Genomic DNA, 27,812 nt, shown 5'->3' with positions numbered 1-27,812 from the left:
ATTTACAAGGCTAGCAGTACACTAGAGACCTTGGATGTCACACCTTTCCCCTATACATATATAATATATAATTTCACTTCAAAAAGTGATAATCCAACCTCAAAACAACACATAGTTCCAATTACTGAGAGAACAGGGTCAGATTCCTTTTGCAGCAAGCAGTAAAGGACTGAAATGCTGGACTCTCTCAGACTGGACGTGGTTCTTGAGCTTCAGACAAGGGATTCGCCTTCTTCACCGTCCGTCTGTGTGTTCAGAGAAGTCCAGATGATGTAGAGGAAGATCCATATTTATGAATACTTACATGAGCTTTATTCAGAAGAAAAAAGAACATTAAAAAACTGTTCTCCCTAGTTACAAAGCTGTGGGAAGGGACTGCTATGAGGGGGAAACTAAAAGGAGGATAGAGGGGCTTTAGAGGGTTTCAAGCTTTGTTTTAATTCTCATTTTCCTACTCTCATTTTGATTGCTAATAAATTCAGTTCATTTCCCCACACTGAGTCTGTTTTTTTCCATGACAGTACCTGGTGAGTGATCTCTCCTGTCCTTATCTTAACCCACAAGCCTTTTGTTATATGTTCTCCTCTCTGTACAGCTGAGGAGGGGAGTGATGGAGCTGCTTGGGTGGGCACTTGGCATTCATCCAGGGTCAACCCACCAACCAGCATACATACCTATGATACTGTCCCTACATGGTAAAAAAAGAATTATTCTGTTTCAGTAAGCATGGAAATAGTAAATATGCAGGAAATATGTGATTTGGGGTTTTTTGTTTCTTTTTTAGTAATACATATTAAGGTCTTTTGAACCTTAGTTTGAAATCAACCAGTGCATAAATCTCAGATTATAATTTAATATTCTTCTGCTTTAGGATTACCAGAGGAAAATGACTTTTCCAGACTGTCTGCCAGCACTACAGCAGGCTCATCGATTCAAAGGCACAGGGAGAGCCACACTAGTCAGGTAAATATTTCATTGATGGCCTGCTAAACCACTAAAAGAGAAAAAGATCATAGTAGGCACATGTTGAAAGCTTTCACTTGTTTCAAATTTGGGTATTGGCATTGAAAAATGCAGATTTATTTAACATGTTTGTATTGAGCTAAAGACAATAATGAATTTATTACCAATTTTTTTTCCCCCACTGGAAAAATAATCCTGAAAGGTTCTTATAGTGAGTTCAAGGTTTATGAAACATATTGTTGCTGGTTGTGAGGATGCTATTTTCAGGCAGGAAATATATCTTTTTACCCTGAGAAGACCAAAGTATTATCTCTTTCAAGATACTGATTAATTCATACCAGAAATACTTGCATGAAACTAATAGAATGAAATGCATAATTATATCATACTTTTCTATTTAAAAGCAATGAGGACTTTAGAAATGCTGTTCATGATTTTTGCAAAAATACCAGTAAGTAATAAAATCAAAATATCTATCAGTTAAAACAGAAGCAGGTATTAATGTAATGTGAAGCTTGCATTGTTTTTCTTAACATTTCCAATGAGTTAAAGTAATTAAAAAATTGCGGCATAGAATTAATTTTGATGTGCATTAAATGAACAAAAAGGGATAAACTTTTTCAGAAGATGTTTTCTTAATTCTTTCTTCAACATTTTGTATCTAATGTGAACCACTTTACTTTCTAAGTAGCCAATTCTGTCGTGAGGGCATTCCAAAATTTTATTATGATATTACTTCACTTAAATGGCATTAGTGTATTCTCCTGTTGTCATTATGTCTTCAGTGCACTTTTCTAAAAGGGTATTCCCAAACCATTTTTTTCCATTTGAGGTGATTGTAAGAAGTCTACAGTAAAGCTAAATATTGTCCAAATAGGAAACAAGTTGGAGCTAAGAGGACTTTCCTCAACAGACAATTTTACCTTTTCCAAATTATTTTACCAGAAGGTAAGAGAAGTACTTTATCACTTGTTGGCTGTGGGGGCCAGCTGACATTTCATAACAACAAAACACTGGCCCTAGCAAAGTTAAATGAATGCCTTTGACTCCAGCTGGAGCAAGATTCAACCTTTGACATGATACTCGATGTTAACATAGCTTTGAAAAACAATAAGTTTCAACTGGATGAATATGTGAGCAAACTTGTAGAAAAGCCTTCACTTGTTTTTTTGCCTTTACTGTCAGAAGCACGTAACTACAGCCCCTGTTCTGAGCTGAAAAACTGTGCCAAAACAGCATCAGCACTACACTCATCTCTTGAATAAGGCAGCTAGAGCTTACTGGAACATAGATAGGAACAGATCCATCTTGCACACCACACCTCACCATACCTATCCAACTCTCAAAAATGGACTTTGCCCCTCTTGTGAAAAAAATACCTTTTCTGTCTCCAGAGGAGTATCCTGGATGAGGATGTTTCCAATTGTCTCTGTTACATTTTTATTACATCAACCAAATACTTATTACCTATGAGAGTGGCCAAAGAGACCTTTTCAGCAAATGAAAAGCCCAAGTCTCTGACACTGCTCCAGTTACACACCTCACACAGTGAGAAGCTTTTGTCCTGAAGTACCTCACACCTCTGTTGCTAATAAAGCTTACTGGGTCAAGATGGTGATGTTTAAATTACTACATCAGTACAGTACTGAAAGTTAAATGAACTGGTTATAGGGGAGCCACTGTCCTCTTCTTCAATTCTTTGCAAATGGAAACATTTAAATGTTTTATTTTAGAAGCAAGTTGTTAACAATTTGCAAATGCGTGCTTTTTATTTTTCCAAAAGTACTTGCCAAAACCTGAACATAATTTCTTTTCAGTATTTTGAAATGCCACTTTTCAGTAAATTTTCAGATGTTTTGCCAAAGTGTTTCACAAATTTTTAAAATAAATTCCATGAAATGTACTCAGAACTGCATTCAGGGACAATCCTTAAAATTCAAGCTCAGTAAGAACTGTGACAAGTTGAGAGAAGAAACCTGTAGTTGTGATTTTTGATACTTGATGATTCCTTTACTGAATAAGCATCGTCAAAATGGTGTTGCCAAAAGAAAAAGAGAAAAATGTTCCTCTTCCTATAAAAAGAAAAAAAAAATCTTAAAAAAAATCTATGCTCATAGGGCTGAGAATTCTTACTGTGAAAAGCATTCCTCACTGTTGCCAAAGCATGGCACATATTTGAAAATGACTGGGTTTAATTACTGTTGACATTTCTTAACGTGCTGCTAGTGACTCTAACAGAGTACAAGCTGATTGTAAAAATCTTTGCCAGGCTTCACTGTAGTAACCTTATCACTTAAAATAATTATTGCACAGCTGTATGAAGTGGGACATATTTTTTCACAGGTCCATGATTGACTAATTGCTCTAAAGAGAAAAATTTAGGTCCTTGGATATCTTAGCAGACACTGTCATTTCAGCTAAAGGAAACTGGTTCACCAGCTTTCAAGGACTTCCAACATTTATGGGTTTTTAAAATGTCTCCCTGCTAGTTCCTTACTGAAGTGACAGTAAGTGTTAGTTCATTTCATTTGTGTCACAGGATCTCAAGGTGAATATACATTCCATTAAGTTGAGCCACTGTGGCTACGGTACCATTGTGTTGTCACATCAGGTGCTAATTACCTGCATCACTGCCTGACACATCCTGCACACTGCAAATCTGCACACTCCAGAGACAATTCTGCAGGTCAGTGTCCACATGCAGCACATGGATCAATCTTTTAACAAACTTTTTTGAAAGTATTTTCCAAACTTAAAACATAATCCAGTTGATCATCCTAAAATGAAGTCTGCTGAAAAAAAAAAAAAACCAAAAAGAATAAAAAGGCTCACTGTTGGCCATAAATGCTAATTTTCTAGGGCAGTGGTTACATAAAAGCAAATTTTTCCTGAATGAAAAAGAACAAAAATTGGAAAATTCAAACACTAACAGAACATTTCTCATTGGAAAGTTATGGAATAAAACTCTACTTTATTCTCTTAGAAAAAGTGGAAAAGTATTGGGGTTTAATTTTTGTCTCCTCAGGAATGAAAGAACATACATCAAAAGAAATAAGAGTCTTGCATGTCAAAAGAACAATAAACTACCTTTTTTCTTCATATTGTTTTGTGGCTTTACAGCTATAGATTTCCAAGTGTTTTTATCAATAGGTTGCAAAATATCACATAAAAATATAAAGAAACTAACATCTGATATAGCACTGTCACTTCATCTCCCATTCTCTGTGAAGATGAAAATTGAACCATGAATTTGGGGGTGAAACCAGTTATTGAAAGGTTTCATAGGCTTTAGTTTGTTCAGACAGTAGATCTGGAAACTATTTGCTACCAGAGCCACACATTTTCTCCTCCCCAGCACACTAACTTTCCTGTATTTTGTGCTTTCCTTGTAAACAAAAACATTCTAGTCAAGGAAATATTCAAAATTCCACACCAAAAATCTACAGTAGAATGGTACTGCAAGAAGCAATATCCTAATCTACCCTTACAAGAAAACTTTACTCTTGGCAGCAATGCCTCTAACCCAATTTGTACAGAAAGTGTTATGTAGCCTCTTGCTCCCAAGACAGCAGAAAACTAGGGATCTTCCTTTTCTAAGCTTAATTTAAATTACAGATTTAAAATTATTTAAATAATTATTTTTTCAATTGCTTCAGTGATTTGTCTAAACAGTTTGCAGTTCCAAGTGTGCCTGGATCTGTAGTCTCAAATTCTTCTGCCATAATTTCCTTCCAGAGGCAAAAACTTCATCAAAATTAAAGAGATGTTTCTTCTGGTCATTTTTACCATAAACTTGCTTAGTTAGAAAATTCTGATATGACTAAGAGTCACTTCTATTAAGTCACATTCTAGAAAGTGATCCCAAAGCATACTGACTATTTCACAAATTTTGAAATTGCTTAGCAGAGCCTAAAACCCAAAACCGCCTCTAAAATAAAAAAGCTGTATAAAATATTGCTCCTGTGCTCTTTTTATTTTACACAAAGTATTTGTCAGTTCCTTAACCAATCCAATGGGCTGTCTCCAGACTGTTTTTAGTGATTCCTGTGTTCTCAACAGCTGCTATGAGTGTCTATGTTTAAAAGGGCATAAAGACCATTGAAATTTATAAATTCTTTGTAATGTTAGCAACGGCTGCAAGATGAAATAGAGCCAATAAAAGCAAACCTCTTTGTTTGTACCTCACACAAGAGTTAAGTGGCCCGGTCTTTTTTGCACAGATACAGAACTGTGAGTTTTTTTTGGTCATTTGGGGTTTTTTTTGATGATATTTTAAAGTTATTATTACCATTCACTATGAAGTGGGAAGTGGTGTGAGAAAGATATAGTGGAATCAAGAAAAGCCAGCCAGATAAAAGTTTCCATTTTTTCTTATGTGGGCAGCAAGAAGCAACATGTCTGTCTGTAGCAGGATGAGATGGACAACCTGAAGATAATGAACAGATGGGAAGTGAGGGACAGATTAAAGACTAGAGTGATCGTAAGCATGGGGGGCGGGGGGAGGGTGGGAGTGGGGAGTAAACCAGGCACAGAAAGGATGAGTCTAAGAAGTAAGTCTGGAAAAAGAATAAAATAACTGAGAGAGAAGGTAAATAATGAAATGGAATAAGGGATTTGGAGAGACAAAATATAAAAGAGCCAGAGAGAAGCAATCAACCTGAAGAAGTTATGAAAAAAAAATCTAAAAGGAAGATAAGAACAGGAGGGAAAGAACCAAGAACAGAGCAAAGGGTGATCCAGTAAAAAGAAGGACTAAGGAGGAAAAAAGTAAAAAGTCTATGTAATGTTCCAGGTATTATATTCATATCCATGCACATATCAGTGTGATCTTTAATGTATGATAAAATAAAAATAATTGTAATGATTACCTACATTTATAGGGTTAATTCTGTGCAAGTAAGGCCTTAACTATAGTCTCCTGATGATTCAGTTGTCCCAGAAGAAAGGTATAAAATTTTCTGTTGATAGATGCAAAGCCTCTGTCCAGTTTAGCTTTGAATGGCTGAATATTTGCTTAAATGTAATGATGGTGTCACATACATTCAATCCTACAGAAATGCTCCCAGAACAAGACACAAATAAACAAGCAGCTTGCCATCCTGTTAGGTTAAGTAATATCAGACATATGACATACCCTGGTATGGGATTTTGGTTACCCACTTCTGAAATATGTTTTATCTGCCATGTGTTCAAAGAGGTGAGATAAAAAATCATGGTTATGTTTTCACATATGGTTATATTAGAAAATCTGTAGTCTTATCTCTTCCATTTTGTTTAAACCCCATGGTGCAGATTGGCAGATTGCAGTAATATAGGAGCCAACATCTGACAATGTTAAATTGGAAGTGTCTTTTCATATTCGTGAACTATGTATTTATTGTTTCATTGCAGCTTAAGCCACAGCTCTTATTTCATGAAATCTCATTGCTTTCAGCAATCTTCCCTCAGAAAGAGCTGCATATTCATTATAGTTTCAAGGGTCTTCTTTGTTCCTACTTTGTTTAATATTTGTTGCCAATCACTTCTTTTGTTGACTGTTCAAAAGTTTAAGAAAATGAATAGTCAAGAATGTGTTGCAATGTGTTACTATCCCCCACGCTTTGTCACAGTCCTAAACAGTGGGCTCTAACATTCATTGTTATTGTCCATCATGTTTGCTCATTAGCTGGAAGTAATCTTTGATCACCTTTGAAGCAAAAAGTGGCAATCAAACAGGACTGGTATAATAAAAACAAAACACTAACACCTTTGTAAACATGTAACATCCAAGAGAAGACATAAAATACACTTACCATTGATCTAAATCAGTATACCCCCCTGCATTGTGTTTTGTTCATTGCTTTGACAGTAGCAAAGAATATTGTTTGTAATGACACACTCAGCAACAAAAATCAGGTCCTATAACACATTGTGTCTTTATTTTTAGAAGACTTACAGTCAAAAGCGTGTGCCTTATAGATTAAATGGTATGAGGTAATGCGTAGTGTGAATTCAGCAGTAAATGCATTATTTTCTGTATATGTTGAAGGGCTCTTGGAGGGCTGATGCCCCTCTGCTAAGCAGGTATATCCCACATCTGCCCGCTGTGACCTCCACAGGTGAGAGCGCAGATCCTCCTCTTGGAACCAGTGGCTGTCACAGACACTTCCCTACACATTCCAAGCCCCTTTTCTGTCTCCAGTGCTTCATCCTCACTGCATTTGCCCCTGGTAAATGAGATTATAGAATAGAAGGGAACAAAACCTCCTGCGTATCCCCATGCCCTCCCTAAGCTCTAGTGTTTGGCTAAAGGGTGTAATTGTCCCTCCTGGACTGCCACAATGGCCCGGGGCTCATCCTAAAAGGCTGCTTCAAATCTGACCTCAATGGGAGTGTGGTCCTACCACCCCACTGGCAGCACCTGTGGAGAGTCACTGTACTTTGCACTTAGAAGTGCTGGGTGGGAGAAGGAATAAATTGGTTCCTCTGCCCTTCATTCTCTTGCTGTCACACCCTGCTGCATGCAGATAACAGAGATTTAGATTGCTAACAGACTGTAAATTAAATGTTTTCTTCTAACATTGTTTGACCATAAGTGTTTTTATGCAACAAAGGATGATATCCAACTGCAGCAAATAGAAGTTGATTGTTCTTGTAATGCTTTGGAAGTATTGTGGCAAACATAGTCTCTATCTAATAAAATAAAATATTTCCATTAATGTCATAAAAAGTCAGAGATAAATTAAGTAGCACCATGACTTAGCTTGTCAGATATTTTGTGTTAGATTAGGTGCAAAGCAGCGCTAGCATTGTTAGGTGAGCTGTTCCAAAAACCTCTGTGATAAATTATTTGTTTTCAGAACTCATCTTGAGAAAGACACTGTTTCTGTCTGAACATACTATTTTTCTCAAGAATCAGAGGCAAATTAGGAAGACATCTTGAAGGTTTTAGAGAGCATTGCATAATCTTTTTATCTGGAGATAAATATTACCTTAAAGAAAAAAAACCAAATTCAATATTTGTTGATGGTTGATGTTTTAGTTAGTCTTAGAATGTGTCACCTTTTAGTAGACATCAGAAATCTAGAGTTGAAAAACACTCAGCTTAAAAAAAAAAAAAAAAAATTAAAAATTGAAAGCCACATGATCTAAATAAATAAAGAACACTCTTGTTTTGAATGTATGGACTTGTCCAACTCTACTTTCAGCTCAGGTAATCAGTGTGCCTGATGTGTACTGTCATATGTTATTGAACATTGCCTACCTTGTACTAATATTTTCTAACAGATTGCAAATGATAGTTGTATTTAAGATTTTTTTTTTCACAAAGATATATTGTCTTCGGTTGATTGCTGAGATACTGCCAGTCTGCATGGAAGATGGCTAACATAATTCATTGGAAATACTGTGATATAACTACTATATATTTTAATAATATTGATATAACTATTTCCCTAAAAGATACAAAATTATGGAAGACAGGTCCTGTTTTGTGACTAAAATCTAATATTTTAAAAAATAATAATAATTTAAAAATTCACCCCAAACCAAACAACCACCTCCCTCCTCCTGAAATAAAATGAAAACAAAAAACCAACCAAACAAACAAACAAAACAACAACAATAACAAACAAAAACCAAACAAAAACCCTAGAGGAAACCACTACAGTAAGGCAGAAAATCAGACAACTTCCACCAGAACTAGAATTGCAGTTAGATGATGAATGTAAACTACCCTGCCTGAGGCACAGTATAGGTGGGTGTAGCCCAAGATTCTCTTTCCAATAAAAACAAGAAGCCTCTGCTACCCAGAATAAAGTCAAAGACACAAGATGTCCCTTTTGCAAATATAATCTCTCAGTTTTCAATGGTCTGTAAGGAAGGGCTTCTGGAGGCAGAATTCATTTAGTAGGTAATTATCTTCAGTACATTTTTCTTTCATTAATTCTTCTGTAAAATCCTATCAGAAAGTGAAACTAAGGCAAACAGTGGAATTAATTTTTTAGGATGATGTTTGAGAGCTTTCCAAGTGCCATGTGACAGCAGAGGGCTGGACTGGGCAATCAAAGACACTTGTGTCTGCATGATCTCTGACACAAAACTATCCTTCCAGCATCATTCCACGCCTGATGTTTGGAAGAAACTGGAATCTGTCCCTTGAAAAAAATATCCAAGAGATAGCCATAAATTTCTTCAGAAGAGAAAACATTTCTGCCTGAATTATGTGCCAATGCATTTTTGATAGTAAATGTTGTTCCTTTTAAATTTTATTTTAATTACAAAGTTACTTTCAAGATTAACCCAATTTTTTATAGGTCAGCCAAGTTATTACTTCGTTTGGTATGTCATCTATATAGCAACATTTCTTCTAAAAAAAGTTTATTCTTTTGATTTAATTAGGAATTTTAACTAAGAGAGAAAGCAGTATTTTCCTGTTTAGAAAAAAGGAAATGCATTGCATTTTCTGTTACAAATCTCACTAATGTTTTGCTGGCATATCTCCTCCAGAAAAATTCTAGATTTGCACCAGAAAGAATACCTGTCTTTATTGCCATTTTCTCCTTTCCAATGAGCCCATTTGACATCCATTCAGAGCTTTATTTTTTGGATATTATAAAGTTGCTCCAACACAAAGAAAAAAAAATCATCAGTTTAAAAGAAAAATTAACTAAAATCACTTTATTTTTGTATATCACATATCAAGTTTTTACATTCAGTGGGTCTGCTACTGTCCCAGAATTCACGACATCCCATGAATCAGTTTGGATACCAGTGTTATGTTTCTATTTGACGATTTTAATTGAAATATTGAATCATCTAAGCTCATTTACCATAGCTGCTCTCTGCTCTGTGCTGGGGTCATTCATGGCCCATGTAAGTTTCCCAGTCAAACACAAATTTATATATTGATTTGATTTATGTTGAATGCTTACCTAGTCTTCTTAACATACCTCTGGCTTATTGTGTGCTTTCCCCTTATATATTTAAATGAATATTATATTGGTAAATAACATGTAGACTAACAGATTTTTAATTTTCCTTGATTCAGTAATTGGTAAAAAAGTAATTCTTTCCTGTTTTCTGCTCTTTTTTTAACATAAAAGAAAACCCCAAACATATCTGTTGGTACCTGAAGGGTTAAGATTTTTTGGAGAGGTTGCAGTGGGCCTGTTCTGTAGTTTGGAAATAAAGTTGTGACATGCATGTGTGGAAAAAGTCAGGGCTTGTCAGATTAAAAAAATTAAATAAAGCCACTAAAATGAGTTAGAAACATTTTTGTGGGAGTTGCATATAAGTTGAATCAAAATATGTTGCTTTTGCTAATAGTTGCATGCAGTAAGAATTATCTTCCAAATTACTGAATGAAATGGTGTCTAATTTTGAAACCAGAGGTGAGAACATCCTTACCATTATTGTCTTTAAAACTGGGGATCCACAGAAGATCCACTGGGGTCTGTGAACTGCTTTTGAGGGCTGTAATAAAGTTAATTGTGAGTCACCTAATGGCTGAAATTTATTTGGCTTTCATATTTAGGCAGCCTACAAACTGAAAGTGATTTTAAACAGGGGTTTTGTCAAGGCAGTTTCATTTCTAAAAAATGTTGACAATTCATCATCAACATTATACATTTATCACATAATTCACTTTAGATCCTGATAAAAGCTAAGAAAGGTAAAATCATTGCTCTTCTGAACTCAGTCTTCCCATGGATTCCATGATGGGACCTCAATTGTACTAATGGAAGAGACAAATTAATGATGTAGTAATTAACTGTGAGCATTTACTGACAATTACTTTAAAGCAACAACACTGATAAATCTTTTGAATAAAAAAAATGACATTATTTCTCCAAGTAAAAAATTTGAGCCAGCCACAAATGCAAATGTCTCAGGAACACAGGTTTATATGCATTGCAGGTCCTTAAATTGCTCTGTGATTTTCCGTTGTGCTTATATGTCTATAAGCAGGAATCTTACTAAAACATAAAGGAGCAATTAAAACTAGAACTGTAATTTTTTGCAAAGTGCATTATTTGTATGTTTCAAATAATATGTAATTATCATATGTAATTAAATACTTCATTTCTGGTGAATATTAGTAAAAACAATGCACTTACAAATGAAAAAAAATACTAGAGTAGTATACACATAGTTTTTAAAAGGTAAACCCTACATTTCATCAGTGAGGGAGCAAACTGAGGTGAAAGAATGAAAAGAATCTACCAATAATCAATCTGATTTTCAGACTGTGTAATGAGCCCTTTAGTCATAGGCTGATGATTAAGACTGTTGCATTTGACACACAGAGAATTAAGTTCTTTGCTTCCGAATGTTGCAAAACATCCTCTATAAAGTTATAGTGTTTGATCTTTTAATGTAGACTGAATTTCTTGAGATTTTAGAGCTAAAGCTCTAAATAACTTGAGTTAATTTTAAATGTGCCAGTTAATCATTTTATCTGGCATACTTTTTGTCACAAATTATTTAAAATATGAAACCTTTTACTTTCTATAATTAAAAACTTGCTGAATTTTTAACTTGCATATGAAGTAGACTGTAATTAAAATAATTTATTGACTTACCTTATAGCAACTCATCTTGATTCTAAGGCAAAGCTGAAATCCAACGTCTTCTTTAAGCTGTAAAGTGAAATCTAGGCAGAATTTACTAGCCTAAATCCAAAAGGCAGTTCAGAGCCTCATTCTCCAATGACTATGCAATACTCAAATGTGTACAGGCAAAATTGTGCTCTAAGACTTTCATGACTGCCAGCATGTAACCAAAGTGCTCTGTCTCCAGTGGTTCTTTGTGCATTAAAACGACAAGGGGCCCTCTCTGAAGGATTTGCTTTAGCTGGCTAATCTGACAGCCCAAAGCACAGGAGTCAGAATCCTTCTGCTCTGCACTCAGGGTCCACCCCTTGTAGTTGCAGTGTCCTCTCAGCATGTGGGAACTTGGTCTCTTGCTTAACCTGAAAGAACTGTGGAGGCTTGACCCTGGCTGAACACCAAGTGCCCACCAAGCTACTCTATCACTCCCCCCTGCAACAGGACAGGTAGTAAAAACAAGATGGAAAAAAATTCATGGTTCAAGATATAGAAAGTTTACTAAAGCAAAAGTGAAGGTTGTGCATGTGCAAGCAGCAAAGGACAAAGAAAAGAAAACAAAAATATTTTATTCTCTACTTCTGATCAGCAAGCAATGTCTGGCCACTTCCTGAGAAGAAGGAATTCAGCCTATGGGGAAGTTGTTCTGAAAGGCAAACTTTGTAAATAATGTTCCCCCTTCCCCCTTCTTTTTCTTTTAAGTCTGCAGATCTCATATAGTATGGAATATCCCTTTGGTCATTTTGGGTAGGCTGGCCTAGTTGTATCCCCTCCCAAAATGTTGCCCACCCCCAGACTACTGGTCAGGTGGGAATGCTGGAGAGACAGCGCTGAGGCTGTGCTACTGCTGCTCAGCAGCAGCCAAAACACTGCAGTGTTATCAGCTCTTTTCACTGCAGTGTTATCAGCTCTTTTCTTTTCTATTTCCCAATGCAAAGAGGAAAATTATTTTCATCTCATGTATGACCAGGACAGAGAAGCTGAATCCACATCTTCGAATTTTTTAATATGCTCTAACTTCTGGAGAATGATGAAAGTCCTTCCATACATCTTGTGATGGAACTGAGTCATTGGAGCTCTGTCACCAAACAAAATCCCTGATGCCAGGAGGAGAGAATTTGCTTTTGTAGCATTAGAGTTTGGGCTGTGAAGTGGAAAGAAATCCTGAAAGCACTTCCCTGGGCTGCTTGTTACAAATTTATTTTGTCCATCTTGCCATATTTTGCAGTGGAAAATATGGATCTGGTTTAAATCCTTCAATCCATTGCAGTTTCCAGTTAATAGCTGTGGTAACTCCACAAGTTCTTCTTTTGTGTGTGACTTTGATACTTCAGCTTTTCTTCTTTGTTCATAAAGAACTCTGGATACTAAACACAGGTGTTTCCACCCAATGGCAGAACTATTAAATGGCAATATTCAAATACTGTGTTTTGTGGGTCTAGCCCAAATGGCATGTTTACCATGTCTGACTGACCATTGATTTTGAGTATGAAAATCCTGGTCTGCAGTTGTTGTTGCTGATATAGGTGGTGGAAGTTTTTTGTTTAGTGTCCATTAAAAAGATCCATAGTCTTAAAGTAATTAATTCCTACACACATCATTCACCCTTTACAAAATACCTGCACAGGATATAGAATAATAATGAAGAAACATAGCTTACTGTTTTACATAGTGCTCCATGTAAAATTATTCAGCCAACCTTTTCTATAATGAATATGTATAATAGATATTTAACTCGTCACAGGTCTAATCATAAATGGAGAAAAGATATCATATTATTCAAATAGATCTAATTAAATTAATTGGTTCATTTAGAGCTCTGCCACTTCTTATGCATTTTCCCCCATTTCATTTTGACTGTAGTTTCATCTAATGTCCTTCATTCAGGCTGTTTTCCAGTTAATTTACCAGATCAGTTTCACAGTGAATAAATGTTTGAGATATTTTTCCATCCTTGTTTTAGAAAATGAGATAAAATATGTACACTTATTTGTGAACTGGACCAACTTTTTTCCACTGTGCACTGGAAAATGAGCTCTAAGTGATAGCCAAATATTAATTTACAGCTTGCATAAGCAAGGCCAGTATAATAAAGCTTTTCAATGCCTTTAAGCTATAAATAGGATTTGTCAATCCCATGCCCAGGCAAAATGTACTTACTTCTTACATTGTATCTATGTGCCTTTATATTCCTTGGAATGGCACTAGCACTGTCTCTTTTCAAATACTTTGTCCATCTCTCAATCTGAAAATTCTTCCAGACTTCACTAATCCTGCTATCAAACTTTTGTCACCAGAACACAACCAACAACACAGTTTCAAAATATCTATTTTTTATAACTATGTTTATCCTCCAGTATTCAGGCATGCCTTTGATTAATTATCTCTGAAAATCTTTCATGTGAAACTCTTGCAATGGCAGTCTAACAGAACTTGGTTCTTGTGTGCTCCAGCACCTCTCTAAGAAGCATGCCTAGTGCATATTCATGGAATGTCTAAAATCTAGGGACAAATAAGGTGTCCAAATTGGGAAGATTGTAGTCCAATCTATGTGTGTTCCAAAATGGATTATGCTCATAATTTAAACTCATAAAAAAAAACTACAGAAAACGGCCAGGACTGGGTAAGCCATGGTGACTCACAAACTACCCAGCTGTTGTATAGGATAAAGTACCTGACTTGTCTTTCTTGATAAGTTGTTTTCAAGTGAAAATTTTTGTCTTCTAATCTTCTATAAACCACTGAAAAAAAGGTAATGTGTTTTGTCTCTAATGTCCCTCTAGCAATATATGGGAAACATTTCATTTTTATCCGAGTTGCTGATATGCCCTGTTGCATTTTGTGCAAATATAAAAGCAAAGAGGTTTTTAATTTGATAGTGATATACAATTGAGATACACTTTAATTGAGTCTTTCAAAAATTTTCATTTTTTCTTCTTTAAAAAAATTTCAGAACTTTAAACTGTTTTTTTTATTATGACTGTTATTATAGGCTAACACATTTCTCTTTGAAGTATCAACCTACTAGAAATTAGCAAATTCCCTGTACGTATTCAGGAACATCCATGTAAGGGCTCATTCCTTCTCTGACACCCTGTGCATGTGAAAGGTCTGACTTGCACAGGACGCATTTGAAATTTGAAATGTAAAGCCTGGTTAGCCTCTGTACCCAGCCACTTGCTATTCCATGAGGGAAGAGCAGGAGCCACAGGAAGAGCCCACAGACAGTTCTTCTGCCCCAGGAACCCCATTGTCTATCAGTGACAAAAATGCCCTTCGTGTCACTCAGCTTCCCTTATAACTGGAACTAATCATGTGTGGGGTATCCCATGAGCACTGCACATCATTTCCTTTTTCATAACTAGCATGCAGCTATCCCTCATTATGACAAGTAAAGTTCAGCTTTAATGTGAGGCCATTGTGTGAGGTGAAATGTGGGCATTTTAGTCATGCCATAGATGCCTCTTAGAGGTGCTCCTGAGGTTCTTGAGAAAGAAGGTAACAGGATAAGGGTTGTGGACTATTAGATGTTATGATGGGCTTGTTTCATATTTTCTAGTTAAACGTCTTCTGCTACAGAATGCTCCCAAGCCAATAGATCTCAATACTTGCTCAAGGGGCTTCTCTACTGCATAAGTGTCAAGTAAGTCTTAAAATATGGTGAGATGGACTTCATTGCTTCACGGACTTGAGCTGCCATGAGGGCATCAAACTGACTTGAACAAAATAAATAATCACTGCAATAGAAGAATTAAATGGAAGGGAACAGTTTCTTCTTGGTGTATTACGAATCTAGTACAGAACAATGATTACTTTAGAATTAATTTATAAATAGATTCAGGACAGCTGAAACTAGAGTTAAAGTTGTTCATGTATACTCTTGAGTAAGACCAGGACTGGCCCCTGGTGCTGAGGATAACACCTGTCTCTGACAAGTAGCTTTACTGATTCTAATGTGCAACAAAGGTTATGGTTTCTTGGTTATGGTTATTTGGGTATTAATATTTAGAGGAAAAGAACTTGCTACTCCTGCAGCAGCTGTAGGCAGTCTGCTTTGTGTGTTTTAGAGAATTATGCTGGTGCACTCTTTGATGACACAGGGGAGTTTTTTCTCTTTGTTTCGGTTTTGGCAGATGCTTCATACAGCTTCAGACATTGTGACTTCAGACTCTGACTTTCACACGTGGGATTGCAATAAGGCAATTATAAATCACTAATGCTCTTTATTTTCAGTGGAAAGAGTTTAAAACCCTTTTGGAGGACAAGTTTGCTTCAAATTATTAACAGATTCACTTGATCTGTTTTCTTTATCCACCTTTATTACTATTGTTACTGTTATTATTATTTTCTTCTCACAGGTAATTCATCAGCTTAGACTTTCCGAAAATGAGAGTGTGGCTCTACAAGAGCTTCTAGATTGGAGGAGAAAGCTGTGTGAAGAGAGAGAAGACTGGCCGCAAATATTGCACAATACTGAGCAAAGAATCTCAGCCCCACCTCCACCCCCTTGTAAGAAGCCAACGCTGCTGAAGAAGGTAGAAGATACCTCCTGCAACAGACTCTCTTCAGGCATATGGGATACCACCATATGACTCAGATGTGTGTTTGCAGACTCTTAGAAATGGAACCATCTAATGACTTCAAGCTGCACAATCAGCAAGTTTTCTTCCCTTCACAAAATGTGCAGGGATTTTTTACAAGCACTAATTCAATAGCACAGGATGGAGGAGTTGTTTAGATCTGTCACGTGTGTGTGTGTGTGTGTACATGTGTGTATTTGTTCTTTTCATATATATATACATGTATACATATATGTGTGCACCAGCAAGTATATATATGTATGCATGTGTGTATATATATATGGAGACAAACTGCACTATAAGTACTTAGTTTAAAAGTACAAAACAGTCACTGAGTTCTCCCATGGACAATGAAGAAAATATATTAAGCAAATGATGATGGGGAGAAGTGACTGACAGACATTTTGGAGAGATCAGGAAAGTCTGTGTGCACACTGTACAGCTGTTTTATACAGTACAAAAATATGTTTCTTGTTCCCTAATGAATGGGTTTATTATCTTACATGTATACATATATATATATTTCTTTGTAGATGTCTGTGTTCCATGGAGATTATTTACATGTTTATTTCTGGTGTTTTATAACTTCATGCAATTGGTGCTGTCGTTCTTTCTTCAAAATACAGGTAATAAATTCAGTACTTGCATTTTTCTTTTACAGATTATCTTTAACAACATACCAAACAGTTTTAACACTGTGGTTTTTTTTCAGAACTGGCAATATCCTTTCTAAAATCCAATCCTGAAATTCTTGCAAAGCTCCTATGTGTAGGAGTGATCTGGTGCTGTTCACAGTCATGAATTAGAGACCATTACTTCTTTTTGATGGACTTGCATTTCTGAATGTGCGAACTGTGAATTTGAAATTACATCTCAAATCTTATTTCATTCTGGGTTATGTAAAATAATGAGGCATTCATTTAGATTACAAGTGTGGTTTGAAATTCATAACTGATTATGCATAAGGTCAGGTGTCAGTGGAAAGATACATAATGGTAATGAGGTATGAAAATAGGTCTATGGATTTACTGCTACAGGCCAGAAGGCTTTGCAGAGATGGGTATATCAAAGTATTATGTCCTTATTATGGCAGCACAGTGATGCATTTATAACTCAAATTTCATGTAATGAAATGGTTTCAGAAATTGCAGCATTCTAGTCAGTGTAGATGAGTTCTGAGCAGTAATGTTAATTTATGAAAAACATGCTGCTGGGAACTTAGTTATTGCCCAGCAGTCTTTGAAATACTGCTTTGCCACTAGAAGGTTTAATTCATATATATTTAAAGGTACTTTCCTGGGGCTACTTATTTTAAGTTCTTGGAGTTTGTGGAGCCAGTGTGGAACACTTTTCTTGGTTGTTTGTCCCATTCCTATTGAGAACCAGGAAAAAGTGTTTCGAGTTTTGCAAGTGGATGTAAAACAAATATTTTCAAATGTAAGCTAGGTCTAGAATGGCAAGATCACTCTTGGTTAGAAGTTGTTGGAAAAGGAAAAAATCCATAGAGGTGTAGGTTTTTCCATCATGTTTGACAGAAGTTTCAATCATGGTGAATACAAAAAGCAACCACATGCTTGTTTGATTGTTTATTCAGGGAAGCAACAAAACTCAAACTGTTCCCATGAGTATCATCAATCTGTAGGCAGAGTTAAGCATCTTCTCTTGCTCGAGATTAAAACAGACATTTTGAGTGGACAAGGAAGGGAGATACCAAGTTAGCTCAGAATTTTTCTTTGTTACCACTGTTAGCTTCACAGAAGTTCTCTGTGTAAGATTATCCATTTCTATTTCATGGAGAATGAGGAACTCTAGGTTCCAAATCTTACCTTGGACTGATATGAACAGCCACAGACAATGACTTTATCCAGGAGGGGCAGGTAACCCCTGTGAGTGAGGTTATGCAGAAAACAACTCTCACCTGCTACACAGTTATGTTAGAATGAGGCTGTGCCTGGAAGAACTGAGGTTTCTGGTTTTTTGCTCAGATAACCAGGGACACACAGAGATCCCTCTGTGAGTGCAAAATGCAACAGCTCCAGAACTGGATGCAGAAGAGCTAATTAACCTGACCTTGCAGCTATTTTGCTTCCAGGATGCAGGTTGTTATCCCTACATGGCGCAGCATCCCTATCCATAGCCACAACAACCTCTAGCCAGCCAGCCTGGCAGTGCTGAGCCCCTCAGTGCACTGAGATGTGCAGAATGCCCTGAGGCTTATCGCTCCCCAAATGGGCCTGGCAAGCAGCCCTCCCATAAACTCTATCATATTGCTAACCCTAGTGCTCTCTAGCTGGCTCAGCCACTGATAGCAATCAATCCACAGCAGCCTGGAAGTTTAAGACAAGCTGTAAAAACTGACGGAGAAGCCAGTTTCGATCATGCCAAAATCCCTGCTGCTGCAGTGAGCTTGCTCGCAGTCACTTAGCTATTTGTAAGGTGAGCTTGTGTATCTCCAGATGACACTGTTGTCATTGCTGCACTTGGAATGCAAGAGTACCCAGAGGGGAGAAAAGGCATTTGTCAAATGGAGTTTAAAACGGGAAACAGTATAAATATACATTATCCTATTTGCAGTCCTTACCAAAAGTTGTGTTAGAACTGTGAGCAGCCTCAGGAGCTCAGCTGCAGGAGTTCAAATGAGGTCTTAAGGAACTTTTTTTGCTACTTGTTCAAAGTCCACATTGTGCCCTATTACAGCAGTATGGACAAGTGTGGAAAAAAAGGTGTGTAGATTTTCTAGCAGTTTCAGCAACAGAGTTACATGAGAGAAGCCAGTACACCCCTGATTTTTGCAATCTGATTCTACAGACAATGAGCAAAGCAGATTATAATCCCCTGTGCAGAAGGCCTTTGTGCTATTTTTTGCGAACTTGGGTAAGGCATATATTTTCTGGGGCTATTCTTTAAAGCATGTCACCACAGTGCAATATGACAAACTTAGAAGACTTGTTTTTGTTTGTTTCAATTTTTTTTTTTAATTTCAGGTTATTACATAATGGCTAACTTTTTACTTGGAAAGATTTTTCATTATATTCCATTAAAGTACAGTACTCTAGGAATAAAGTACTTGCTCTAAAACATGTTTTAAATATTTTTCTAACAGCAGTAAGACACTCTAGAGTGTGACTTATGAAGTCATAATTCACACCTAGTGTGTTCATTGGTCTCTTGGCCTTTGGCCTTGAGCCTAACAATGCAGTTGGTGGGGAATTATTATACCATAATTCACACCCCACTGTGTCTTATTGCTTAAATAACCATACCCCCAGAGGTGTCTTAAAACTACCATTAAAGTTTATATTGTGTATCAAAATGTGTTTACAGGGCTGGGAAAATATACTATTGACATTTTGAAAGGTTGAAAAGTAGTTTTAGCAGAACTGTACAGTGCTTGTAAATTAATCTCCCCAGTGGAGTATACACCAGCCAATTACAGTATTTCTTGAGTATATGAAGTCCTGTCTTGCACATTAAAAAATAGCTTAGAAATAAAAAATGCCTTATGAATTTAATATTCTGTAGGGGGAGATGAAATGCTATGGGCATGCTAATGCTCTTAATATCCAGTGAAAAATCTAAAATATATTTATATTTGCAATAAAGCAATTTCAGGATGCTGGGATTATCATCAGATAATCACTCCTCCACATTGTGCCTTATTGCTTAATTTTTAATATGTGAAAAAACCAAAATGCCTAACAAATCAGTCTGTCCTTCAGCAAAAGGTAAGAGGAATCAGATACATTTTATACTTTAAAAAGTCATTGATCTTAAACCAAGGAAATTATGAAACCGTATTAAGCCACAATAAGAGAAAAACAATGTCTATTGGCAGGAGAAAAATTTTAAAGCTTGTATACCTTACTTGTTACTCCTGAAATAGCACTTGGTGTTTTTTAGTTGCTGAAGTTACATTCCTGTTGCAGTTTTTAAGCAAAACTTTGTTTTTAAAAACTGATTTAGATGTTCAAAGAAATACATGCACCAATATTTTTCAAAAGATCTGTGTACAGCATGAAGTGATAAGCCTTTTAAAAATTTTTATTGTTTACAAAAAAATAGTATGATTGTTGAGTAAGTGAATTGCATTTACCCTTTTTTTTTTTTTGCCAGTGATCCTTTTTTATTCTAACAGGTTTAATTACTTTAATTAATAACTTTATTATACTGCAGATCCTTTGTGTGTGGGACAAAGAATTTCATTAACTTGCTAAGAAAGCATAATAGATTGTAGCATAGTTCTAAAGTGATAGTAATAGCCATATTAGTTGTAGCTTTTAATTCTGCTGTATAGTATTAGCATCCCTAGTAATCCTGTTATTCTTATCTCTATAAAGCCTGCTAATATCTGAAATGCTCGGAGGAACTTTAAGTAAGTTTTACTATTCACTTGTTAAATAATAAATGTAACTAAACTCTGTACAAATCAGTTTTCCAGAATGGTGTTAAACATTTCATGGCTTTGTGTTTTAAATATCTAATTTTTAAAAAGAAAACACCACCTGAGCATAAATATTTGACAATAGCTGAACAAAATAGAAGAAAATGCTTTTCTTCCAGTTCTGCTGTTCTCTGTATACTCAGGACTTTCCTTTTGAGAAGAAATAAATAAATACCAGTGCTGGTTTATACTGTGGCTGTGAGAATTAGATCATTAGCAAAGACTGTCTGTTCTCCCCACTGAGGTTTGGCCTTGTCACCAACCCATGAATGTATGCTGGATCTGGTCAAGTCATGCATTTTGCTGTGAAGTGCCATAGGCAAAAGTTCTGTCAAGTCATGCTTTGACTTCTTGAGGATTTTTTATTTATTACAGTAAACAAAACAACCTCCTTGTAAATTAGTTAGACATATTTGTTTCAACCTTAATTAGCTTGGTTTGGTTCTCATATATGTGAATTAAGTCCCCTCTTAGAGCTTTCCTATTTCCTTTCCTCTCAGCTTAGCTTAATTTTCAATCAGATTTTTATGATAAAAAAGAAAATGTTGTTAAATTAAATTACAGCATAACCTTTATGACTATATTTTGAAAAAAATCCTTTAAAATACTGAAATAGAATATTTCATTATTTCAACATGTTCTTCCCCTTTGCTACCTGAAATTATGTCTTGGATGCAGCCTGAATTTACACATGATTTCAACTCTTCACAAACATACATTTTCATAAGTTCACTCTTCTCTGAAAAAAACACACTAATGGATATTTGTTGTGAAATGCAAGAGCATTGCTGATGTCTTTTGAAGTATCAACAGGGAAAATTTGACAAGCACGGGTATATTGCTGTCATAGCAATGTTCATGTGATAGTTATTAGCTAATGTTTGTGCCCTTGCTGTGTTTTATTTGGGTTCTAGCCCCTTCTCAGTCTACCTGGATATGTAGTCACCTGTCTCCTGATACTCATTAGAGTACAGAAAGAAAAGTGCTGAATCTGTCATATACTCACAGAGAAAGGGGAGAAATGTGCTGCAGACTGTTTCTAATTAAAGCTTAATATAAATTAAGCTTTATTTTTTACATGTTTCCAAAAATGAGTTTTGGATTGCAACTTTCTCACTGTCCAAGTGTGACCAAACCACTAGGCTAGAAAGTTGTGGCATTGAAATAGTCACAGCTATTACATTGATTTTTATGCAGATATAGCTCCTCTGTCTTACAACATGGCACAACTTGGTGGTCAGGAAATTATTTCAAAAACTAGGGAACCTGATTATGTATCCTTTTGGGAAGAACTCCATGTAGTTTGTTTGAATTAAAACCATCTCTAGCTGATTTTAGTGCAGAACCTCCTTAAAAGAGTGGTCAAAGCCTTGCAAATCAGATAGGCAAGGAGTTGCCTAATTTGACAGGACTAAGATAGGAAAACATTCTTCAGTGGACAGGTAAGTTTGGGTAAATGCTTTGGAATTTTACAGATATCATGACCCTCCTCATGGTGCTAACTAAGAGCATGAATATAGATTTGGTCTAAATTCTTGCCTAATGAATCTAGTCACAATCAGTCAATGCAGTTAAAAATAACTTGAATAGAAATTGCTTCTCTAATCATTTAAATCTATACTTTAGTAACATGATTACTGAAAGTATTTGTTCACATCTATCTTTTACTAACATAGCTGCCATGTCTGTAAATATGAATTCAGCACAAAAGGGCAAAAGTAAAAAAAGACAATATAGAAATTAGTGCATTTGAAACATATATTCTATGTCCATGATGAGACTGGGGCTCCTTGAACTTTAGAATTATCATAAGTAACATGGTAGATGCTATATCATCTAAGATCAAGAAAATGTCCCAAAAGTAGCTCTCAAAGTTTAAAGGCTTCCTTCTGCCTTAAGCTTCTCTCCTACGTAATCCCTGAGCTCTCACCTGGCATGAGTAGTCACCAAAGTCAGACATCATACAGCCTGGAAAGAGTGCATCTGCTGTCTCCTGGGGGAGACAAACACCCAGACCTCAGCTTCTCTGAGGTGGGAAAGACATTCTACTTAGTTGATCAAAGGCACAATGACGGATGATTCCTATCAAATACCTTGTGTAAGTTTGCTTGCTTTTCTGGAGAAGATATAACATTCTTTGGAAGGCTTATTTGTTCAACAGAGAGGTTGATTTGTAGATGGGGAATGTGGGCCTAATTTAAGTCCATGATTTTACAAAGATCTTCAGTTAAGTTCAGGATTATAAAAGGCCAGATCCTAGTGAGGATTAAATTTCTATAAGGAAATTACACAAGACCTGCCTTTAAAGTGCCTTATTTCTGGAGAGGTAGGCAGGACTGAACTGGGTTTCCATATTGGCTGTTCTGGGCTTCCAGTTCCTAACCCTATCTGACTCCAAATTACTCATCATGAAAGAGACACTGTATTCAGGGGAGGAAAGGAGAATCATAGATTTGTTTAGATTGGAAAATACCTCTGACATTGAGTCTGACAGTAAACCAAGCACTGCCAAGTCCATCACTAAACCATGTCTCTAAATGTCACATCAACAAGTCTTTTAAATACCTCCAGTCTAAACTTTCCTGGAACAACTTGAGGCCATTTCCTCTCTTCCTAACGCAACTTGTTACTTGTGAGAAGAGACCAGCCCGCACCTCACTACAACTTCCTTTCAGGGACTTGGAGAGGGTGGTAAGGTTAGATTCCTTTACTGCAATTGCTTTTGAAATTGCTATTGAAATTGCTATTGAAACTTCTTGCCCCCATGGGTAAAGCTGCTTCCTGTCCAATCACCCCCCCCCCCAACCAGTTTTGTTACATAGGGGTTTTCCACTAGGGATCACAAAAATTTAATTTGTTTTTGAGTAGTGTTAATGTTCTGCCAGCCCATTCCTTCAGGCTGCCAGCATCCACTGACACATCAGCCCTGTCCTCCAGAGATTAACTGAAGCATTGATTCCCCTTCATCTTGCTGCATACACAGAATTTGCTGTGTATTATGCACAAATGTATTGATTGTACAGCTCATTAATAAAGATACTATTTTCCTCAGTGTTAACCCTGAAGGAAAGTTACTATGTAGCTGACAGCTGGACTTACTGCTGTTGTAATACACTCTGAACCTGGTGGTCCAGCTAATTTGTGACCAAACATAAAGGCCACCTACCTGAATCATATCTCATCACTTAGATTGTAGGTTGCTTTCATAGAGAGCAGCCTTGGTTCACAATCAAGTAGATAAAGAGATGGCTGTAAAGAAGTTCCTAAGTTCCAAGAAAGTAATCATTGGCAAACTGGCAGGAGGCGGAGATTCTACATTAAATCTCTTAAGAGTCATCTAGGACCCAAATATTTGTTATTTGAATAGAAGAACTTGTATAAAACTAAGGATTACACCAAACTCAAATAAGCTTATAAGAATTCTGGGCCAGAATTCAAAATTAAAATGAAAATTTGCCAAAGATTATCCCACAGTGTGGGAATATAAGAGATGCTCATTTAACCATCAGTGGAGAAAAGCATGCCCCTAGTCTGAGACATGACAGGGCTTCAAGACTCAAAGCTTTCTAGAGAGAGAAAAAATCAGTTTTGGAAGACCATGTCTAGGAACTGAGTATAAAAAAACTCACTGAGTATAAATTCCACTCACTGGTGGAGTTCATGAGTACTGTGCTGAGACAGCGATCTGTGGCACACAGCACTTGGCATAAAACAAACTGTATTGTCATAAGTGTGGTATTGCATGAAGATACACTTTGTGAATGTGTGTGTGCATGTGTCTTTTGCTGTCTGTAAACTTAACATGATCTCCTTAGGTGTTACTACAAATAAAGCCCTTATAGGAACACTGGGATTCACAATTCAAACTTTACAAAAGCTCTGCAAATTCTATTCCAGTATATGTCTACATGTGTTAGAAATGTTTTCCTTCCCTGTACAGTGATAGCTCCAAATCCTTTTATTTGGAGAAATATTTCCTATGTCTCCCTCTGCTTTTCATACATGGAAATAATAGGTGGGTGAGAGTTCTGTAAGAAGATAAAGCAAGATTTATCTGGGTACAATCAGAGAACATATCAAAGGTACCACTGGACAGGAAAGTAGTTTCACAAGACCATGACAGTTGAAAATTAGGAAGCAAGATTTTCTTTCTCTCCTTGTTTCTGTTTTTTTCATACATTTTTTCATACATTTAACTTTCAAACAATGGCTTAAAATATGACAAGGAATCTTAGAACCATAGAATTCTTTAGGCTGGAAATACTTAAGAGAAAAGATCTTGAAACTGCCAAGAGCCAGGAGTCATCTTTTTATCCAGATACTGCTATTACAAGATCCATTTTGCTTTGTTGCAGCCTTGACATGAAAACACATGAAGATAAGATTGAGAGCAGCCCTGAAGAGAAGGACTTGGTGATGTTGGTTGACAAGAAACTCAATATCATCTGGTGATGAATGTGCACTCAAAGCCCAGAAAGCCAGCCTTGCATCCAGAGTAGTGGGGGCAGCAGACTGATGGAAGGGCTCCTCCCCCTCTACTCTGATTTTGTGTGTCCACCTGCAGTTCTGCATCCAGCTCTGGGGACCCCAGCACAGGAAGGACATGGACCTGCTGGAGTGAGTCCAGAGGAAGATGGTCAGATGGCTGGAGCTCCTCTCCTGTCTGAACAGGCTGAGACAGTTGGGGTTGTTCAGCCTGGAGAAGGGTGACCTTATAGCACCTTCTGGTACCTAAAGGGGGCTATGAGAGAGCCGAAGGAGGACTTTTATAAAGGCTGTAGTGACAGGACAAGGCGTAATGGCTTTAAACTGATAGAGGGAAGGTTTAAATGAGATATTAGGAAAATATCTACTGTGAGGGTCATTGAGACACGGGAAAAGTTTTCCCAGAGATATTGTGGGTGCCCCATCCCTGGAAGTATTCAAGGCCAGGTTAAACAGAGTATTTGTGCACTCTTGTTTAGTGGAAGGTGTCCCTACCCATGACAAGGGGGTTGGAATTAGATGATCTTCCACATATTGTGTGATTCTAAGATACCACTTTTCCAATATGATAAGGAAAATCTCTATAATCATTCAGCTTTCGAGGTTAATCAGAATGCTAGCTATGGGTGAGCTGTGATAGCTCTCTTGCAGGTGAAATCATGAACTCATTTCCTCACAGGATTTCAAACTGCCAACAAGTTGTTTCAAAAGTGCTCACTTAGTTTAAGCATTTAATGTCGTCCTATATATAGAAGACAAAAGACATGCTGCTGTTTTCATAAATCTTCTTCTGAATTATAAATCTTTACTTAAGAGATATGAGAATGTCTCTCACTTTACTGAGATTAGTTGGTCTTGAAGAGGATACTTCATTTTCAGGAACCACCATAGCAAACCTTTCCCACACCTTGTCAGGGTCAAGTGGCTAGCTCTGAGAACTCATTATGGCTTCTAATAAAAGCAGAGCTCCTTGTTTCAAATTGCAGAACCCAGTTCAGATAATTCCTAATTTAAATACATATAAACACATAGAGGGATATAAAACCTACAGGTAATGACCCAAGAGCACTTGCCCTTGGAAGGGGTCATTCAGACACATAGAAGTTTCGATTTCAATCTGATCATTGACCTCCATAGTAATGAATTTATGCAAAGTGTGCCCTGAAAACTTTTTTAGGCAAGATGCTTGTGGTTTTGGAAGTTTTACTTTTTCCCCTGATTACAAAGAGTCAGTAAAATAATCCAGTTTGAAACCTCAAACATGTAGTCAAGTGCAAATGTGAAGAGGTGAGCAATCAGGTCCCACACAGATAAAGATTTGGAAGTCATGAGTGTTTTTGCTGTAGATTGTATAAGACATGGCTGAAAATTACTGCTGATGGATAGCTTGGTTCTGAGAGCTGACAGGAATCCTTCTTGCTTCATAGATATGTTAATTCCATATGTTTAGCTTTACCTGCTCTTTTCAAGACAAAAAAAAAAAAAAAAACAAACCAGTTCAGCTACTTTTAGAACTCCTGAACAGGCAACATGTAAACAAATATATGTGTAATATTTTTTCTAGTTATGCTTCATCATTCTACTTCAGCTCAGTTGGATCATTGAGACTTTTTGCAGTGCAAATCGGGATAACTACTGATCAACAATTTATTCTCAAAAATTGAAGTCTGCATTGTTCTGTATGTCAGTCTCGGTGCTTGTGAAAAATACTCCTTTTGTTCATCAACAATCTGATGCAAGACAACTTGTTCCCCTTATTTGACTCTCACCTCCTACCCAGTCAGAAATAGTCATACTTCTACTGCACTGTTCCTAGTGTGCAAGACATGTAGTAATATGTTTGAGGCACGTATTGAGCACATTTGATGCTTCGGATTCTTTTACAGTATAAGAGTCATAACTTCTTTAACATCATTAGTAACAGTAGTAAATTCACAGCTCTGTGACTGACATAAGCTGTTAGTACACATTATGTTCTGAAGCATTATGATTAGAATGAAACCTCTTTACCAGCCATACAGAGTACTGGGCACTCATGCTCATCATGTCACGAGGAATAAGTTTCAAACCCGTCATTTGCGAATATGAAACTATTGTCACTTTGAGCTTACTTGTGAATTTTTATAAGAAGCTTCACTGGCACCTGAGGGGAAATGTATACTATGAAATAAGGATTGAATATCATTAACCAAAAAGTTTATTAGATGCAAAGAAATGGGTAAGCAAACAAATAAAAACAACTTGAAATATTTCTGCTTTCAAATTCTTATCACTTTTCATTTAAATTGAAGTTTTTGACTTTGAGTATCAGAATAAAATGGAATTGAAAAAACATTTCTGCTTCATTATGTGCAGCAAAAAGGATTGACAATAGAGAACTATTTTCCACCTCTCATGTGGATATGATCATTATTTATTGGAGGCTGTTTTTTAACACAATGACCATCTGTCAGTAAGCACTGAAAACACTCCATCATACTGGCTGTTACTGTTAAAATGCCACAATCACTGGCTGCTCTGAGGGATTAATAGTTTTTTGTTTGGTTTTTTTTGGCTAAGAACAATTACATATTTAGAAGGCCAAATTAGCTCTCATTGAAGTTGGTATAAATCCTGAACTGCTCTGCTGGAATCCAGGTATCATCTCTAGATTTATAGAAAGGTAGCAGATGTCAGTTGTTGATCCAGACCTTTAATGGGAAGATATCAGGGAAGGAACTTCTTCTCAAGTTTTGATTTTTTTTAAATACCTGTGAC

At 36.5% G+C, this 27,812-nt stretch overlaps 1 protein-coding gene across 7 annotated transcripts in view; it reads left to right on the top strand.

Annotated features, from left to right (window-relative positions):
• MYO16 (myosin XVI) overlaps window positions 1-27,389 on the top strand; it is a 356,263-nt gene extending 328,874 nt beyond the window's left edge. For 5 of the 7 annotated variants that reach the window (XM_072933685.1, XM_030280401.4, XM_030280392.4 and 2 more), the window contains exons 34-35: window positions 872-963; window positions 15,908-20,758. In XM_072933685.1, the coding sequence (XP_072789786.1) occupies window positions 872-963; window positions 15,908-16,141 (326 nt within the window). In that variant the 3' untranslated portion in view covers window positions 16,142-20,758. Of the gene's footprint in view, window positions 1-871; window positions 1,654-15,907; window positions 20,759-24,925 lie in introns of those variants that run through there. The other 2 variants (XM_030280385.4, XM_072933686.1) reach the window with 2 other exon arrangements.
• Window positions 27,390-27,812: the final 423 nt, after the last annotated feature.

The sequence above is a fragment of the Taeniopygia guttata genome, chromosome 1 (genome assembly GCF_048771995.1).
Source record: "Taeniopygia guttata chromosome 1, bTaeGut7.mat, whole genome shotgun sequence".
Lineage (NCBI taxonomy): Eukaryota > Metazoa > Chordata > Aves > Passeriformes > Estrildidae > Taeniopygia > Taeniopygia guttata.
This window is presented reverse-complemented; position numbering and strand designations above follow the sequence as displayed.